Source organism: Bos indicus, chromosome 16, assembly GCF_029378745.1.
Source record: "Bos indicus isolate NIAB-ARS_2022 breed Sahiwal x Tharparkar chromosome 16, NIAB-ARS_B.indTharparkar_mat_pri_1.0, whole genome shotgun sequence".
Lineage (NCBI taxonomy): Eukaryota > Metazoa > Chordata > Mammalia > Artiodactyla > Bovidae > Bos > Bos indicus.
In genome coordinates this window covers 36,293,708-36,314,635 of record NC_091775.1, presented here as the reverse complement: position 1 = coordinate 36,314,635, position 20,928 = coordinate 36,293,708, and the positions used below count along the sequence as shown (strand labels likewise).

Here is a 20,928-nt window from a genome sequence, read left to right as displayed (position 1 = left end):
AGTAAGCCAGAAAGAAAAACACCAATACAGTACACTAACGCATATATATGGAATTTAGAAAGCTGGTAATGATAACCCTGTATGCGAGACAGCAAAAGAGACACAGATGTATAGAACAGTCTTTTGGACTCTGTGGGAGAGGGAGAGGGTGGGATGATTTGGGGGAATGGCATTGAAACATGTATAATGTCATATATGAAACGAATCACCAGTCCAGGTTCGATACAGGATGCTTGGGGCTGGTGCACTGGGATGACCCAGAGGGATGGTATGGGGAGGGAGGTGGGAGGGGGGTTCAGGATGGGGAACATGTATACACCCGTGGCAGATTCATGTTGATGTTTGGCAGAACCAATACAATATTGTAAAGTAATTAGCCTTCAGTTAAAACAAATAAATTAACAACAAAAAAAAAAACAATAGAGTGAATACTCTATATTCACTAACACTGTCCTAGTACATTTAAATGTGCCAGGAATAAAAAGGTGGAGAGACTAAATAAAAGTTAAAGAAAGACAATATATAATTTCAGAGAGTCTGGGATATTCTTTCAAACATTTACAAGATTCTTTAAGAGATGTGGACTGCCTGTCCTATCTCAATGCCCCCAAAGCAGTTATTTCATAGATTCAAAATAAACAAAACTGAATTTATCTTTAAGTGTGCTATTTTTTAATTTTTGTATTCATTAAGTTTTATCCCTACCATCACCTGAAAGAGTCAAATATGGAAGTTACACTTTTACCGTATAAACTTGGAACCTAAGGATAGAAAGTATTTTGAAAATCTCCCCATTATTAAAAAGGTAGCTCAGAAATCCAAACAAAAATAACAGAATTCTGGTTAGACATATGATCATATAGTTCACATAACCATTTCTAGATGTGGACAATCTAGTCTGTCTTTAAAAGTTCACAAATTTCCCAAAGAAGATATGAAAATAGCCAATCACGCACAGGAGAAGATGCTCAATTATTACAGAAATGCAGATCAAAATCACAAAGAGATGCCACTTCATACCCATTAGGAAACTATTATCAAAAGTAACAAGTCTTGGTGAGAATGTGAAGAAGTTCAAATCTCTGTGCATTGCTAATGGGAATGTAAAATGTGGTGCAACCACTATGAAAAACAATATGGCAGTTCCTTAAAAAGTTAGAAATACAATAACCATATGATCCAGCAATTCTAACTCTGGGAATTAAAAGCAGGGTCTTGGTCAGATATTTATGCACCAGTGTTCACTGCAGCATGACACACACTGTCAAAAGAGAAAGTAACCCAAATGCCCGTTGATGTATGAAAGGATAAGCAAAACGTGGTACATACATACAATGGAGCATTTTTTAGCCTTAGAAAGGAAGGAAATTCTGACACATGCGATAACATGGGTGAACTCTGAGGACATTATACTAAGTTAAAAAAGCCAATCACAAAAGGATAAGCACTGCATAATTCCACTTAGATGAGGTACCAAGAGCAGTAAAATTCATTGAGTCAGGAAGTTGAAGGGTGACTGTCAGGGGTGGAGGGAGAGGAGAATGAAGAGTTGTTTTTTAATGAGTACAGACTTTCAGCTTAGGAAGATGAAAAAGTTCTGGAGATAGATGGTGGTAATAGTTGCTGAACACTGTGAATGTACTTTATGCCACTGAACTGTATACTTCAGTTAAGTTCAGTCACTCAGTCGTGTCCGACTCTCTGTGACCCCATGGACTGCAGCATGCCAGGCCTCCCTGTCCATCACCAACTCCCGGAGTTTACTCAAATTCATGTCCATTGAGTCAGTGATGACATCCAACCATCTCATCCTCTGTCGTCCCCTTCTCCATCCGTCTTCAATCTTTCCCAGCATGAGGGTGTTTTCCAACGAGTTAGTTCTTCACATCAGGTGGCCAAAGTATTGGAGTTTCAGCTTCAGCATCAGTCCTTTCAATGAATATTCAGGACTGATTTCCTTTAGGATGGACTGGTTGGATATCCCTGCAGTCCAAGGGACTCTCAAGAGGCTTTTCCAACACCACAGTTCAAAAGCATCAATTCTTTGGTGCTCAGCTTTCTTTATAGTCCAACTCTCACATCCATACATGACTACTGAAAAAAACACAGCTTTGACTAGATAGACCTTTGCCGGCAAAGTAATGTCTCTGCTTTTTAATATGCTGTTAGGTTGGTCATAACTTTTCTTCCAAGGAGCAAGTGTCTTTTAACTTCATGGCTGCAGTCACCATCTGCAGTGATTTTGGAGCCCAAAAAAATAGTCTGTCACTGTTTCCACAGTTTCCCCATCTATTTGCCATGAAGTGATAGGACCACATGCCATGATCTTAGTTTTCTGAATGTTGAGCTTTAAGCCAACTTTTTCACTCTCTTTCACTTTCATCAAGAGACTGTTTAGATCTTATTCACTTTCTGCCATAAGGGTGGTGTCATCTGCATGTCTGAGGTTATTGATATTTCTCCCAGCAATCTTGATTCCAGCTGTGCTTCATCCACTGTACACTTAAATATGTTTAAAATGGTAAATTTTATGTTGTGTGTATTTTACCAAAAAGAAACAGAAACAAACTTCCCTGGTGGTCCAGTGGTAAAGAAGTGAAAGTCACTCAATCGTGTACAACTCTTTGCAACCCCATGGACTGTACAGTCCACGGAATTCTCCAGGCCAGAATACTGGAGTGGGTAGCCTTTCCCTTCTCCAGGGCATCTTCCCAACCCAGGGATAAAACCCAGGTCTCCCACATTGTGGGAGGGATTCTTTACTGAGCCACAAGAGAAGCCCAAAGGAAAGGTTCCACTGGGAAAGGTTCCATTCCTGGTCAGGGAAGATCCCACATGCTATGGAGCACCTAATCCCATAAGCCACAACTACTGAGCCCTCGAGCCTAGAGCCTGTGAGCCACAATATGAAGACCCAGAGCAGCCAATAAATAAGTACATAAAAAAAGTTGTGCTTCTTTTTTTGGAAAAAATGGAAAGAATGATAGACTCATTTGAGCAATATGAAAGAATTTAAAAGCTTATGGAGTAAAATATGTCATTGTTTTAAGGATGCAGGACAAGTAATAATCATTTTAGTTACCTTTATCTTCCTTAAAATTACTTATACACACTAAAGAATTTATATCTTAAGTCATATATTTTCTGAGATTTGCTTCAAAACAACCAACTAGGGGAACTCCAAAGTGAGGAAATATAAATTAAACAGGATTTACCAACAGTTAAGAACTGTTGACTCTACAGGATGGGCACATGAAGATTCTTTATATTATTTTTCTCTACTTTTGCACTTGCTTGAATTGTGCTATAATGAAAATTTTTAATATTGTTTATTGTACATTTACCATATGAAAAAGTTTTAAACAAAATCATCAAAACCCAATGAAGAGCAGCAAATTCTAAATTCTAAAATAAGTGTAAGAAAGTAAAATTTTAAAGGGACAAGCTCCTTATAAGGGGCTTCCTTGGTGCCTCACATGGTAAAGAATCTGCCTGAGACCTGGGAGACCCAGGGTGGATCTCTGCGTCGGGAAGATTCCCTGGAGAAGGGAATGACTACCACTCCAGTATTCTTGCCTGGAGAATTCCAGATATCATTTCTTCCACTTATAAAGAAACCCTTTGGGGCAGCATTTATAAGTAACAGTTAACATATATTAAATGTTTCCTACTTATCCAAGCTTTACATATACTATTTATGTAATCCTTATAATAATCTGTCATCATCATCATCGTTATTATTATTACTATCTCCATTTTATAGATGAGGAAACTGGGACTCAAAGAGGCAAAATAATTTTATTCAAGTTCATAAGTATTGAGTAAATTTTAAGTCTATGGAAGGAGAGATTTGATCCTCTATCATAAGATAGAAGGGATAAGATCAATACTCTTGCCTCATCTGTCTCTGTAAATCTCTGGAGACTTTCAACACTATCTCAGCTCAATTTAGTTCATCTATTGAGCACTTACTAAGTGTCAGAAGCTGGGCACTGTGATAAGCACTTAGAACTGCAAACAGAAGACATGGATCAACATAATATTTATTTTAGAAACCAGATGACCCAATATAAATTTATTTTCCTAACACTCGGTTCTTCCTTTTTCCCAGCAGTAATCAGATCAGATCAGTCACTCAGTTGTGTCTGACTCTTTGAGACCCCATGAATCACAGCACACCAGGCCTCCCTGTCCATCACCAACTCCCAGAGTTCACTGAGACCCACGTCCATCAACACAGTGATACCATCCAGCCATCTCATCCTCTGTCGTCCCGTTCTCTTCTTGCCCCCAATCCCTCCCAGCATCAGAGTCTTTTCCAATGAGTCAACTCTTCGCATGAGGTGGCCAAAGTACTGGAGTTTCAGCTTTAGCATCATCCTTCCAAAGAAATCCCAGGGCTGATTTCCTTCAGAATGGACTGGTTGGATCTCCTTATAGTCCAAGGGACTCTCAAGAGTCTTCTCCAACACCACAGTTCAAAGCATCAATTCTTCGGTGCTCAGCCATCACATCCATACATGACCACAGGAAAAACCATAGCCTTGACTAGACGAACCTTTGTTGGCAAAGTAAATGTCTCTGCTTTTGAATATGCTATCTAGGTTGGTCATAACTTTCCTTCCAAGCAGTAAGCGTCTTTTAATTTCATGGCTGCAGTCACCATCTGCAGTGATCTTGGAGCCCCCCCAAAATAAAGTCTGACACTGTTTCCACTGTTTCTCCATCTATTTCCCATGAAGTGACGGGACTGGATGCCATGATCTTCGTTTTCTGAATGTTGAGCTTTAAGCCAACTTTTTCACTCTCCTCTTTCACTTTCATCAAGAAGCTTTTGAGTTCCTCTTCACTTTCTGCCATAAGGGTGGTGTCATCTGCATATCTGAGGTTATTGATATTTCTCCCAGCAATCTTGAGTCCAGCTTGTGTTTCTTCCAGTCCAGCGTTTCTCATGATGTACTCTGCATATAAGCTAAATAAGCAAGGTGACAATATACAGCCTTGACGTACTCCTTTTCCTATTTGGAACCAGTCTGTTGTTCCATGTTCAGTTCGAACTGTTGCTTCCTGACCTGCATACAGATTTCTCAAGAGGCAGATCAGGTGGTCTGGTATTCCCATCTCTTGCAGAATTTTCCACAGTTTATTGTGATCCACACAGTCAAAGGCTTTGGCATAGTCAATAAAGCAGAAATAGATGTTTTTCTGGAACTCTCTTGCTTTTTCCATGATCCAGCGGATGTTGGCAATTTGATCTGTGGTTCCTCTGCCTTTTCTAAAACCAGCTTGAACATCAGGAAGTTCACGGTTCACATATTGCTGAAGCCTGGCCTGGAGAATTTTGAGCATTACTTTACTAGCGTGTGAGATGAGTGCAATTGTGTGGTAGTTTGAGCATTCTTTGGCATTGCCTTTCTTTGGGATTGGAATGAAAACTGACCTTTTCCAGTCCTGTGGCCACTACTGAGTTTTCCAAATTTGCTGGCATATTGAGTGCAGCACTTTCACAGCATCATCTTTCAGGATTTGGAATAGCTCAAGTGGAAATCCATCACCACCACTAGCTTTGTTCGTAGTGAAGCTTTCTAAGGCCCACTTGACTTCACATTCCAGGATGTCTGGCTCTAGGTCAGTGATCACACCATCGTGATTATCTTGGTCGTGAAGATCTTTTTTGTACAGTTCTTCTGTGTATTCTTGTCATCTCTTCTTAATATCTTCCGCTTCTGTTAGGTCCATACCATTTCTGTCCTTTAACGAGCCCATCTTTGCATGAAATGTTCCTTTGGTATCTCTGATTTTCTTGAAGAGATCTCTAGTCTTTCCCATTCTGTTGTTTTCCTCTATTTCTTTGCATTGCCCGCGTCCGAGGTCAGGGGGGGCGGCCGAGAGGAGATACCCAGCGTCCAAGGTGAGGGGCGGCGGGTGGGAGGAGCTACCCCACGCCCCACGCCCGAGGCCAGGGCAGCGGCCGGGAGGAGCAACCCCATGCCAGAGGCCAAGGGTGGTGGCCAGGAGGACCAACCCCATGTCCAAGGAGCCATGGCTACGGGGAACAGGAGGGTCTAGAGGAGCTATCCCACGTTGAAGGTCAGGAAGGGTGCCAGTGAGGATATACCCCTCGTCCAAGGTAGGGAGCAGTGGCTGCGCTTTGCTGGAGCAGCCGTGAAGAGATACCCCACACCCAAGGTAAGAGAAACCCAAGTAAGACGGTAGGTGTTGCAAGAGGGCATCAGAGGGCAGACACACTGAAACCATACTCACAGAAAACTAGTCAATCTAATCACACTAGGACCACAGCCTTGTCTAACTCAATGAAACTAAGCCATGCCCATGGGGCAAGATGGGTGGGTCATGGTGAAGAGATCTGACAGAATGTGGTCCACTGGAGAACAGCAGTAATCACTCTTCAGTAAGTTATCTGACATCTGACCTCACCACTGTAAAGTAAGCTCATTGAGGATTCAAACCCCTATCTGTCTAGTTCACAACTCTAATCCCAAGGCCCACCACACGGTTCAATCATAGCTGAGGCTCAATGTATGTATGGTGTACAGAATTGAATTTTGAACATGCTATCCATTCACTAATCTAAATGAAAGCAACACAGTGAAGAGGCAAGAATGCAGACTTTGGGTCAAGCATTCATTCATTTGTGCAGTCATTCATTTGTTCATTCACTGATCATGTGCTTAGGCACTCAGTATTCAGGAACATCTACTATACCATCTCTGGGTGCTGTGAACATAGCACTGAAGATAGGAGTCTCCATCCTCATGGAGCTCACCAGCTCTGTTACTAATCCCTGAGCAATCTTGGACAGCCACTTAGTCTGCGTATGTCAGTTTCAGGTTTCTTATTAGAAAAACAGGATGGTAATAATCAACATGCAACATATTTTAAGGAAATCAGATAATATACATGAAGGCCTTGACACATGGTAAGCACTCAATAAAAGACAACTCTTCTAATTAACAATAAACTGAAAGTCAAAACCCAAAATACTAAATATAAACCTTGGAGCAAGTGACAAATAGCCCTGATTTCCAGGGAAAAAAAATGTATTTTAAAAAGTTTACCAAGAGAAATATGAGTAATAATATGTTCTATGTGATACTTAATTTCCTTCAAAATGCTTTGGTATACATCATTTTAAATACTAAAGTTGAACACTTTCCCTAGATTCTGTACTAGAGAAAAACTTTCTACTGAACCAGTTTGCCTGACATTCCAAAAGGTTTTGTATGGCCAAAGATGGTCATGTAGATATATATCAATCTTGAGAACTTCCATCAATGGCCAACTGGGGGGAAGTTGGGCTTCTAAATGACCTATGGCCATAGGGACACTCAGCAAACTGGGAAGACTGGTCAAGGAGAGTATAGCAAAGTTTATTCTTGCAAGGAACCTCAGTATCTTCCACAATTCCCAAAGAGTCTGTAGCATAACCTGTCAGTCACTTTCAGTCAAACATTCTCACTTACAGTTCATCTTTTCAATGATTCTGTAAAAGTAGTCTCTAGGAGAAGTTAACAAACTTGTCCAGACTTATGCAGCCAATCAGGGGCAGAGCAGGGGTTCACATCTAGCTCATCTGACTTGGAGACTCGGTCACTTCATCATGAGTTAACTACTTTCCCTAGACTACTGCCTTCCCTTCAACATTCTGAGGTATATGAAAAGAAGTAAGCTTTAAAAAACTGGATTTCTTTATACCCCAATTTTAAATTCTCAACAAGGATTACAACCACTTTAAATCCCTTATACCCAGAACTCTGGTTTTCCCCTCAGTCTTAACAGGAATTGGAATGGCTACAATGCATGTCTGAGACTCCATAAGATACACAGGTTAATTAGAATGCTTTCAACATTAGTAAACCACCTGAGATGCTGCAAGTGCACTTCCTGGGATACTCATGGTGCAAGCAGATTTTAGTCGTGCATGCAGATTTTAGTCTTGCTGCAAAACAACCTCTATCATCTGACCTTTGGAGGGCCACCCTCTGCAGACCACTTCCAGTTTCCACATGGCAGAAAAAAAACCAAAACATAAACCTTTAGTGTAATTTATTACAATATCTCCTAATATTTCCTTAGCAGGCCATGGTTCTCCTTTAAAGCTTTACATCTGTACTATAATTTTTAAAAATTGTTTGTTGAACAGTTTTTTTGTTGCAACGTTGTTGCAAGCACTGCATGCCAAGTCTCAAGCTAAGTACAGCCTTCTCTTTTATCTTTTCTCTTTGATACCGCTTTTTCTATGGGCTTTATTCCATAATCACTGTGCTATCAAATATAATAGCCACCAGCCACAGGGGACTATTTAAATTTAAATTATAATTAATTAAAATTAAATATAATTTACAATTCAAGTCCTTGGTCACATTAGCCACATTTCAAGTGTTCAACTGCCCTCTGTGGCTAGTGGCTACTATATTAGACAGTACATAGTATATTTCCATCATGATAGAAAGCTCTATTGGGCAGTGCTGCCACAGAACATCAAATTCTGGGTTTTCATCAGCCTAGAACTTCCAGTCAGGATTAAATCAAGAACAAAACTACTACCAGAGTAGGTAGGACTAGTTCTCAATATTATTCCTGGGGCTTCAAATGCTAAACTATAGCTGAAGGGAAAAGGGAATCTAGTCATCTACTATAGTGGTGATTAAATATCCGGGAATAATCATGGATGCCACAGCGTAACCAGGACACTGATTTCTTACTGAAACTAAATCATAAACACAAGACTTATTGCATTTATTTTAAGAGAAAGATAGAGAAACACACATAACACAGAAAGACAAATATAGACCTGAATTCATCCTGTGTGACTTAGACCAATCATGTTACTCCTCTGATCTTAAATTTCATAATCTGCAAAATTGAAAAGTAGATAAATTCTTAGTTTCTTTTCACCTCTGAAATTCCAGAGGCAAAGACTTTATTTAGTTTATGTAATATCTAAAACACTGTGCAGACTTCAAATATATATTAGATAATAATTCAAAGGCTTTATTAAAATTAGAAGAAGCTAGCTATATAGAATGTAAGTTAGGACACTCACTGTCTCATAAAAATGGTATTACCACAGCATCCTACAGAATCTGCCTTTAACTACCAGAAAGACATGACTGGGAGTGGTTAAAATGTTCACATTTTTACCAATATCAAAAAATATAGCAACATACTGGACCCTATGGCATATACAATGTGTTTCATTAAATAGTAATAGGGAAAGAATAATTATTAGAATTATAATATATAATGTAACTATGACATATTATACATTGTTATAATTGCATAATTATATTATTATTATTATTGCATTTATTGAAACATTTATTGAGGTTGTTTAACAGAAAAACATCTATTTCTGCTTTATTGACTATGCCAAAGCCTTTGACTGTGTGGATCACAATAAACTGTGGAAAATTCTGAAAGAGATGGGAATACCAGACCACCTGACCTGCCTCTTGAGAAACCTATATGCAGGTCAGGAAGCAACAATTAGAACTGGACATGGAACAACAGACTGATTCCAAATAGGAAAAGGAGTACGTCAAGGCTGTGCATTGTCACCCTGCTTATTTTGCTTCTATGCAGAGTACATCGTGAGAAATGCTGGGCTGGAAGAAGCACAAGCTGGAATCAAGATTGCCGGGAGAAATATCAATAACCTCAGATATGCAGATGACACCACCCTTATGGCAGAAAGTGAAGAGGAACTCAAAAGCCTCTTGATGAAAGTGAAAGTGGAGAGTGAAAAAGTTGGCTTAAAGCTCAACATTCAGAAAATGAAGATCACAGCATCTAGTCCCATCACTTCATGGGAAATAGATAGGGAAACAGTGGAAACAGTGTCAGACTTTATTTTTGGGGGCTCCAAAATCACTGCAGATGGTGACTGCAGCCATGAAATTAAAAGACGCTTACTCCTTGGAAGGAAAGTTATGACCAACCTAGATAGCATATTCAAAAGCAGAGACATTATTTTGCCAACAAAGGTCCGTCTAGTTAAGGCTATGGTTTTTCCAGTAGTCATGTATGGATGTGAGAGTTGGACTGTGAAGAAGGCTGAGCGCCGAAGAATTGATGCTTTTGAACTGTGGTGCTGGAGAAGACTCTTGAGAGTTCCTTGAACTGCAAGGAGATCCAACCAGTCCATTCTAAAGGAGATCAGCCCTGGGTGTTCTTTGGAAGGAATGATGCTAAAGCTGAAACTCCAGTACTTTGGCCACCTCATGCGAAGAGTTGACTCATTGGAAAAGACTCTGATGCTGGGAGGAATTGGGGGAAGGAGGAAAATGGGACGACAGAGGATGAGATGGCTGGATGGCATCACTGACTCGATGGACGTGAGTCTGGGTGAACTCCGAGAGTTGGTGATAGACAGGGAGGCCTGGCATGCTGCAATTCATGGGATCACAAAGAGTCGGACACGACTGAGCGACTGAACTGAACTGAACTGAACTGAACAGGCGAACTCACTTTATCATCAAACAGCTCTATGAAGGAAACTTTTTTTTATTTTTTATTATTTTACATTTTACATGTAAGAAAACTGAAATGAAGGGAGTTAGGTTGCTAACCCACCCACTCCAGTGTTCTTGCCTGGAGAATCCCAGGGACGGGGGAGCCTGGTGGGCTGCCGTCTATGGGGTCGCACAGAGTCAGACACGATTGAAGCAACTGAGCCGCAGCAGCAGCAGCAGCAGGTTGCTAACCCACAGCTACAGAGCTAAACAAGGGCAAAGTCATGATTTAAAATGAAAACCACTCAGCTGCAGTGCACATGCTTCTACTTTAGCACACTGACTCCTAAAGAGAATTTTACATGCTAATCATTAGAAAGAACCTAAATAAGAAGGCTCCTAGACTACTGTTAAGAACCCAGCTAATATCACACAGCTACCATTTTCCTATATATTTTTCCAGAAGACAGAACAACAACTTATTTCCCTGGATAGGCCCCTCAGCCCAAATTCTTTCTAGCCTAGGCCAAGCGGCAATTTTAATGGAACTGGAATCAAGTTCATGATTGTCTATTAGAGTTCCAATGTCCTGAGACCTTTGTTAATTGAATTAGACACAAGACAAAGGGAATTAAAAGGAGGGTAAGTTAAATTTTCATATTGCCTTGGGCAAATGTCAGAGAAGTGGGTCTTTTTTTCCCTGAGGAACTGCGTACCCACTTTAACATTTACAATTATTTTATAATTAGATTGATATTTTGTAAGATAGAAGCCTCCATAACACTGACATTCAAATGCCTCCTTTGTACAGGGAGAAAGGGAGAGCAAGGGCCAATTACTTGTGCTGCAATATCGTTTTCAAGGAGACTTAACATTTATTAAGTCACTAAATATCCAAATCCAAAATAATTTCATATTCTCTGCAGTGATCCCATTCCATCAACCATACTACCTAAATATACCCTGCTTCCATCACTCAACAAAGCCACAAAGGCTATTATAAGGCATTAAAAACCTCTACATAGTTTCTCCTTTCTGCATCTGCACTTTCCTCTGATCAATTAAGATTTCGGTTAGGCTGGAGGTGAGAAAGGAAGGAAATAAAACTGAAGCCACAAATCCTTATCTTAATTCCACAAATAGCACTGACAAGCAACAATTGGTGAGGAAAAAAGCTCAATGGAAGGCTTCCTTGCTTCAAGCTAATGTTAATTATTATCCAAAATTCATGATTAAATTATTACTCATAAAACATCTCTGTCTACTTCTCAGAAGTATCACAAATGATGGTCCTATTCTATCTCAGGGCGCATTAGTGTCACTGAGGGAAAAAACAGGTCTGCATCTGATTCAAACAGATTAAACTTATATTTATAGCAGACACATCCTTTAGGAAGAAGCTTTCAAGTCATATATTCAGAAGACACTTCATTCTGGAATTTTCTAGAAATGGCACAGATGCCTGCCTTCCCTCTGAGCCCCTAGTTTAGAAATCTGAGGACCTAAATGCCTTTTGTGATTATCCATTTGCAAACATTCCTTTGTTTTCTAACAGACCTTTCTCTTTTTATCACCTATAAATATTCTACACTAACATGCAGCAGCACCCTATACAAGGACAGATCAAGATAATGAAAGTGCAAAAATGTCAAAGCCTATTTTTCATAAAAGAGCTTGAGGAGGGAGAAACGTGACAACTTCAAGGTTGACCAGACTGGACAATCCTGAAAAGACAAATGCACTGAGTTAATGCTGAAAATGTCAGCTAAATCGCCACTAAGAAACTAGTGATGTCTATGACTCACTCTTTTCCAAAGAGGAAAACAAGTCACTCCCCTCTCTTGCAGATATAGCTGTTTTCACAGAACAGACTGACTACAGCAAGAGCTTCCCAAGGCAATGTCTAGGTCAAAGCAATCAGCAGAGGTGATCTTCTGACTGGGCTGAGAGCTCCCCTACATCTTTTATGTAAGAAAGGCCAATTGTCGCATCTTACTCTTCAAAAATAGAGCCATCTCAGTCCTTCAATAAAGCATCACTACAAACAAAGTTAGTGGAGGTGATGGAATTCCAACTGAGCTATTTCAAATCCGAAAAGATGATGTGAAAGTGCTGCACTCAATATGCCAGCAAATTTGGAAAACTCAGCAGTGGACACAGGACTGGAAAAGATCAGTTTTTGTTCCAATCCCAAAGAATGGCAACACCAAAGAATGTTCAAACTACTGCACAATTGCACTCATCTCACACGCCAGCAAAGTAATGCTCAAAATTCTCCAAGCTAGGCTTCAACAGTATGTGAACAGAGAACTTCCAGATGTTCAAGCTGGAATTAGGAAAGGCAGAAGAACCAGAGATCAAATTGCCAATCTCCATTGGATCACAGAAAAAGCAACAGAATTCCAGAAAAACATTTACTTCTGCTTCATTGACTACGCTAATGCCTTTGACTGTGTGCATCACAAAAAACTGTGGAAAATTCTTAAAAGAGATGGGAATACCAGACCACCTTACCTGCCTCCTGAGAAACCTGTATGTAGGTCAAGAAGCAACAGTTAGAACCGGCCATACACCAAGAGACTGGTTCAAAATTGGGAAAGGTGTACATCGAAGCTGTATATCATCACCCTGCTTATTTAACCTATATGAAGAATACATCATGAGAAATGCTGGGCTGGATAAAGCACACGCTAGAATCAAGACTGCTGGGAGAAATGTCAGTATAACCTCAGATATGCAGATGACACCACCCGTATGGCAGAAAGCGAAGAGGAAGAGCCTCTTGATGAAAGTGAAAGAAGAGAGTGAAAAAGCTGGCTTAAAACTCAGTGTTCAAAAAACGAAGATCATGGCATCTAGTCCCATTATTTCATGGCAAATAGATGGGGAAACAATGGAAACAGTGGCAGACTTTATTTTCTTGGGCTCCAAAATCACTGCAAATGGTGACTACAGCCATGAAATTATAAAACGCTTGCTCCTTGGAAGAAAAATTATAACCAACCGAGACAGCATATTAAAATACAGAGATACTGCCAGCAAAGGTCCAGCTAACCAAAGCTATGGTTTTTCCAATAGTCACATATAAAGAAAGCTGAGCACCAAAGAATTGATGCTTTTGAACTGTGGTGTTGGAGAAGACTCTTGAGAGTCCTTTGGACTGCAAGGAGATCAAACGAGGCAATCCTAAAGGAAATCAGTCCTGAATATTCACTGGAAGGACTGACACTGAAGCTGAAGCTGCAGTACTTTGGCCACCGATGCTAAGAGCTGACTCATTGGAAAAGACCCTGATGCTGGGAAAGATTGAAGGCAGGAGGAGAAGGGGATGACAGAAGATGAGATGGTTGGATGGCATCACCAACTCAACCAACATGAGTTTGAGCAAGCCCTGGGAGTTGGTGATGGACAGGGAAGCCAGTCCTTGGGGTCACATAGACTCAGACACAACTGAGCAACTGAACTGAAGTGTGTCCTTCAAGACTAACCCTTTGCCACAACCACAATATGATACCAAGTTTAAAAGCACCCATCTGAGTGTCTGTGCCTAAGAGGTAGTCAAAACAAGGCTGGTACCTGCTCTCACCTCCAAAACATAACTTTCTGTTTCACAATTAAAATGAGCAGCATCTTAGGGAAAATTATATCTTCACCCTTAGGTCTTCTTTGAAAAGAAAAATTAAAAGGAAGAAACAAATGGAAAGAGAGTGACTAGATGGACAACAAAGAGAGAGGAAGGGAAGAGAGAATGGGTGAGGGAAAAGGTCAGGGTGCTTGTGGAGGGGAGAGGTATCGTGAACTTTATACATTTGCTCTTTCCAAAAGATGTGTTCATTCCACTAAAACAGTGAATGAGGAAAATATTTTCCTTTTCTTTTCTGACAGCTGGAGCATAAATGGTTGTTGCAATAACACCAGAAATTATTGGTCATTCTGAACATTCCTGCTAGTATGAAGCCAGCATGCCAGCCAATTTGAAATACTGGCCCACAAGGTGCCCTAGATATTTTGTTTTTCAAGTTTAGGAATGTCAGCTTCTGGATGAAAAGTGATGTATGCTGTCTGGTGGGCAGCATACTGGCCAGACACCAAATTTAGAATGTGTCTCCCTATCATCTCGGGTTCTAGCTCAGCAATCCTTCACAGCCAGTACCCCAGGAATGAGAAGACCAAGAAAGAGAGCAGTGTTTGACACGTGAGTTGTCACCTCTACATACATTTCAAGAAGCTAATCTGAATCCAGGGTGAGTTGGAGCTAGGTGGGTCTCTTCTTCAGGAAGTTGATTTATTTCTATTCCATTCTAGTTAAGGCCTACCGAAGGGAACTTAGGAAGTCCCACTACTAAAAGTGGTTAAGCCTCACATTTTATACATTTGTTAATGTTTTCATATATATAAAATGACATAACCACTCTAGTTTCATCACTTGCTTGTGGAAAAAGCAACATTATGAATTGAAAAATTGCTAAGGATAATATTTTGTCCATATGATTTTTTAAAATGTACCTCTGCTATCAAACGAAGCCTACAAAGAGTCCTCATATTAAGTCAAAAAGGTACCAGCAAATATCCGAGACTGATTTGCAGGTACCAACCCTGACTGTGAAGCAGTGTTGAGACAGGCTGGGTCTGGGACCTGGGACCCTTTGTTGTAATGCTTGCACCTGCACATCTCCTCATCTGCTCATCTCAAGCAACAGAATATAAAGAAACTGTAAGACACTAAAAATAACTGCGTACATATGCAGTTGGCAAATTATGAACAAGATACAAAAAGACCAAAAACCCAGCTGCCACTTCTGAGGCATCCCGGGTACTGTGCATGATCCCTGCACACAGCCCCACCAAGGGGGCTGGCAGACCACCCAAGGCATCTGTCCAGTCCAAACCACACGTTCATCCTTACCCTCATCCCATTTAATGGGCTACCTTGCTCCACCTCGGGGAGTAAGCAATAAAGCCTTAAAGCCAATAAAATCTTGCCTGAATTTCTCATCTGGAATCTTATCAATTTCTATTGATTAAGGAGTCCAAGAACCCTGGTCAGTAACAGTGTTAGTAATGCCTGCAGCTTTTACAAAGGTAACGCTCACTCTACCTGGAAGATCATAGTTCTACCCATTGTACATTTTCCCCATAATATCACAAAGGAATTCTCCATGGAAAAAAAGATTCCTGGAATGTTCCCATTATTTGCAGGAACCACAATAATCCGTATGAGGGCAATCATAGTGGAGGGACATCAGACCAACACAAGAAATTCACAAACCCCAGCTCTTTTGTGTATTCCACTTTGACAACCATTCACTGTTTCCTATCCCACATGAGAACGTTCCTAAACCTCATACATAACTTACCAAGAGAACACGGAATTAGTGCATGCATATCTTTAGTAGGTATAAGCCATCTGAATCCTGGGCGGCTTGCAGGGAGGGGAAATAGTGAGAACACCATGAACACTTCTAGTTCAGAGCCCACTTTAAATGCTATGTTTCCACAATTAACCAGAAGTGGAAAATTGGCATAAATCAATAAAACAGCAATTTCCCCAAGCATTCTCCTCACTGATACTAAGCAAGGCACTGTGAGGTTGAAATTCTTTCCTCACCTTTGATTTAGCATTTGTAACATATCACTTATTCTTTTATGCAAGTCCACCAGTTGAAATATTCTAATACATGAAGTTAACCTACAACCCTCCTCCAACTACTCTGCTGTTCTTCACATTAAAATTTTGTCTCTACTGAGAAGATATTAAATGTCAAAGCCCACATAAGATACAAAAAAACAGAAGTTAAATGGTCACATGATGTCATGATGTATATCTGCCTACAGAAACAGACCATGAGACTTGGTAACCAGCAAATGATAACCAAGAACATTGTGTATCTTTATATAAATTATCTGGTATTTATGTATTAATATTATTATTTGTGTCACAAACAAAAACAAAAAATATATACATTCAGAAAATAAAAGGATAGACAAGCAACCCATAATTAAGCATTATGAGTAAAATTTACTGGAGTTACATTTTTCTAATAAGGATTTCTCAGGGAAATCTTTTCTAGAAATTAATTATATGTGTCACTACCCTAAACAAAGGAGGGCAAAAGAAGTAGCACAAGCGGTTCCAAGCTTACACAACAGAACAGCAAGGCTTAAAAGAATGAAAAATAATTACATTCTCTCCCCAGGCTATGAAGTCATCATAGCCTGTTCACTTTTAAGTAACCATAATGACAGTTTGATACTAAACAACAACTTAATGTTTCAAAATTAGCAGTACGAACCTTAGGTACACTAAATAATCCAATAACTATCTATAAAACTCCTAGCCTCAGTTTTCACTTATTCTCATGATAACTGACTAAATGAGACACACAGATTGATATCATATTGTTTATTTCTAATCAAGATAACTGTTAGGTGTCCAATCAATTTAGCCTCGGATCATTTATAGAGAAATGGAGAATACAGTGTTTGACCTAACAAAAATAGCTAACTTAGTAATTTTACAAAAGTCCAACTCTCAACACTGCACAAACCTACAAGATAGAATTTACAATTCTCATATCTTTCATGTTACAATATTCAAAGTCATACAAAAAAATAAGGAATATTACAACTTCTTTAGAAACACGTAACTTGCCCCAAAATAGGTCTTCTCCTAACTGAATTTATATAGAATGGGCAAATATCCAATAATTTCAATCAGTATAGGAATAGAATAGTAATAATTAAGCTCAAGGGGATTATTTCCTTGATTTATTCAGTCGGGATGCTTTAAGACTAAAATAGGCAATTTTGTTCCCTGTGAAGAAAAAGTTTTACTGTGCTGTCACACACACACACACACACCCCTGCATTTACAGGTACACAACATACTACAGTCTACAAGATTAGCACCATCAGGATATCCATGCATATTCATATAGAAACAATAACAAGATTTCCGCAAACACGTATCATCAGCACCTGTTAATGACATTGGGCCACAATGAAGGAAAGTCTGGATTTAGTACAGGTCAAGGTGGAAAGCATTTCATCTTTCTCCATAACCAGTTCTGATCCTCTAGTAAACTCATCCTAGACTCTTCAATGGGCTCATACTAATTAAAATCTTTAACAGTTTTCTTGGTTTTCCAGGCCCAATTTCCTTTTTACCACTGCTAGTGTTAACTAAAGAAATCCTACCCCAATAAGCACTACAAATAATATGCTAAAGAAAAATAATCCCCCAGAAAATGCAGTAAGTTCTGTACCAGAATTTAAATGAAGAATGCTGCTTCCTTAATTTTAGTTAAGATTATTGATTCTAACCAGAAAGAATTTACCTAAGCAACCACTCTGAAGCACATACACTATTCAAATACATCTTTATTATGGTGGCTCAATATCTAGAAATTTGGTGTTGACAGCATCATTATAAAATGCATAAAGCTGTCAGATCAGTTTGGAGGGAAAAAAAGCTTCTAAAATATAAAGACTTATTTAATGGGCATATGGCACTAGAACATAAATACCCATAAGTAAAATTATAAAAATAACACAAAGTAAAAAATACCTTAAGCTAAGATTTAAAAAAAGAAACTGGAATTATTTAGTTAGAAGCAAAATTATTAAATCACCCATACATACATAGCCACATTCACTCTTGCCCCAGGAATGCAATGTAGTCTTCTTTCATTTCTAAAATGTTATACATCTGTATGATCATTACAACCCAAAAGCTTAGGAAGAGTATTAGAAAAAGCTTTTAAAAACTATTACAGATACTATAAAATCCTGTATATGACAAACAAAATATGTGGGATGTCCAAATTTGCTGCTGCTGCTGCTGAGTACAGCTTCATCCATGTAGGATCCACAGAGAAAGTGTGAGAACAGAGTATCAGTAGCCTCGTGTACTTCACTATGTCTCTATACATATGCATTACTTGAGAATGTCAGCTCATCCTCAAGTATAGTATGCAGTCATTAAGGATTTGGAGAATTTTTAAGGTCACAAAACTGATAGATACTCTGATCTGAGGGGGGAAAGAAAAATTCAAAGAAGCCAGAAGTTTCCTTTTTTCCAGAAAAGTGAAGAAATCCTTACCTTTCTGTATACCAGCATGTTGGGTGATTCATCTGCCACCCCATTGCTGGTCTGTCCATAATTATTCCCCTGGGCCATGTCACCACACACCCGGTGGTCCACTCTCAGATACAGGAATTGTCAGTCTACCCTGCAAGAGACAGAGACTTCAGTGAGTTCTTAATGGTAGTACTTAAGAAGGTTGACTCTTATTTTTCCAAACTTTAAACTTTTTACTTTGTATGGGAGTACAGCCGATTAACCATGTTGTGGTAGTTATAGGTGAACAGTGAAGCTCTTCAGTCATATATCCGTTCTCCCCCAAGTACCCCTCCCATCCAGGCAGGCACATAACATTGAGCAGAGTTCCATGTGCTGTACAAAGGTCCTTGTTGGTTATCTATTTTAAATACAGCAGCGTGTACATGACCATCCCAAACTCCCTAACTATCCAAGCAGGTTGACTCTTGATTCATCACCCCCATCCAACATTGGAGCATGCTTACATGCTGGGGCTGGCTTGTAGAAAGTAGCACAGAAATAGATTAAAAAAAAAAACAAAATTTACACCTACAGTACTCCCAGGAAATTGTAAGAAATGACAATCTTTTAGTTAAAATTGTCATTTGACTAGGGTTTTAATTGACTTGATTTTCTGGATACTCATTTTTAAAAGTGTTTGAGGCTCACTGGAAAAAAAAAAAAAAAAACACGGTTACCATTTCCATCCTACAGAGTTCTCTTCTCTCCCAATACTTGCATCTCCACCGGATGGTGTTTCCCCCCTCCCTCCCCGAGTGGTTAAAAAGGCTACACCCTGTGGCAGCACTTTCTCCCAGGTGTCTGTCTAGTTTCCCCGCATGCAAGCGCATCAGAGGCCCATTCCTGGGCCATTCTCCAGTCATGTGTTTCCTCTTCATTCCCCTAGGTCTCCCGCACAGAGTCAAGGCAGCTTCCTCGACTTTCACCTGCCTGCACTGCCGGGCCACTGCTGCTTCTCCCCTCGGCCCAACTGGGCTTCGGAAGTCGCGGCGTAACCCTAACCAACCCCGGCCAGAAGGCGGAGAAGGTGTCCTGGCAACAAGACCAGGTGGGAGGTCGGCCCTTCAGGCAATTACCTGGGTCACCGTGAGCAGCGCCAACTGCGGAAGCCTCGGAGCGACCAGGCAGAGAGAGAGGGGAAAACAAGCAAGCCCGGTTCGCCTGCGGCGGCAGCAAATGGCAGGCGAGCCTGAGCCGCGCACTGGAGCCGGGCCGGCGGCGGTGTCAGCCCGCGGACCCGGGCGCGGGGCTCCGGGGCACCGCCTCCGACCTCCGCCCCCACCCCAGCCCACCCCCATCCCCGTGCCCAGCCTCGTACCTCCTCCTCAAGGTCGCGGCCCGAGGCGCCTGCTTCCCGGCGGCTGGGTGCGGCGGTGTCAGCGCGCGGCCAGCTTCATCACCTCCGCGCGGGCACAGGGCTCTGACGGCCCGCGCTCCACCGCTCCCTCCTTCGCTTGGCTCCCGGGCTCCCGGACCACGAGCGCGCGCGGGACCGAGACGCCCGGCCCGTGCGCGCGACTGGGGAGGGAGGAGGGGACTGTCACGTGGGACCCGGCGTCCCTAGGTGCCGGCTCGGGGAGGGGAGCCGGGCGGGGTTCGGGGGGCTCGGCTCCGCGCGGCCTCGCTGCCCCGTCTCCTCTGCCGCCCCACCGTCTCGGGCAGGGAAAGTGGCCGCCCTGCCCCCAGGCGCGTGCAACCTGGGCCCTTGCACACCCGGCTCGCCGGTGTGCGCGCCGCTGAAGGCCTGGAGATGGGAGTGTTAAGCCGGAGAACAGAAAGGGCGATGGGTGGGTGGGTGGATGGATGGATGGAGGCATGCAGGAATGGAGGTAGCCCCTTGCTGCGGGCCACTTTGGTCACGTGCCCGGTGACTACGCTGACACTGCGAGGGTAGCAGATGACTGATTATCGTTATGCTTTAAAAACGGGAGTAGAGGGATATTGAGACATCCTAGGAGTGAAGGAAATGTCCAGGATCGAATGAGTCATTCAGTCCGTTTGCCTGCAAATTTCACAGCTTCCTCCTAAGTTAGAGAAATGGAAAACGATTTGGAGACTGCCAACTCGAAGTGCACATCTTGCCACCTGTTACAATGAAGGTATAGTCGCAATATCTGGTTTGTCTTTTAGACAGGAGATGCTCAGAGGACCTGTCACCCACTTAACTCTCACCCTCCAGCAGTTTTCAAAGAATGAGGGTAGGGTGATGATTCCCCCATAATTATTCTTCAGGTGGCTGTCACTAGTTCTTCTGTAAGGATTAGAGTGATATTAAGAAGAAAAATCACTTTTGTCCCAATTATAGTAAAGAAAGTAGTGTGTCTGGCTTTC

At 41.2% G+C, this 20,928-nt stretch overlaps 1 protein-coding gene across 5 annotated transcripts in view; it reads right to left on the bottom strand.

The window, feature by feature from the left end:
- The window catches only part of RGS7 (regulator of G protein signaling 7), a 487,100-nt gene extending 466,847 nt beyond the window's left edge, over positions 1-20,253 (bottom strand). Inside the window, exons 1-2 of one of the 5 annotated variants that reach the window (XM_070768115.1) lie at positions 19,916-20,253; positions 18,577-18,706 (exon numbers count right to left, since the gene is read on the bottom strand). In XM_070768115.1, the coding sequence (XP_070624216.1) occupies positions 18,577-18,654 (78 nt within the window). In that variant the 5' untranslated portion in view covers positions 18,655-18,706; positions 19,916-20,253. Of the gene's footprint in view, positions 1-18,576; positions 18,707-19,915 lie in introns of those variants that run through there. The other 4 variants (XM_070768112.1, XM_070768111.1, XM_019976929.2 and 1 more) reach the window with 4 other exon arrangements.
- Between the last annotated feature and the right edge of the window lie 675 nt (positions 20,254-20,928).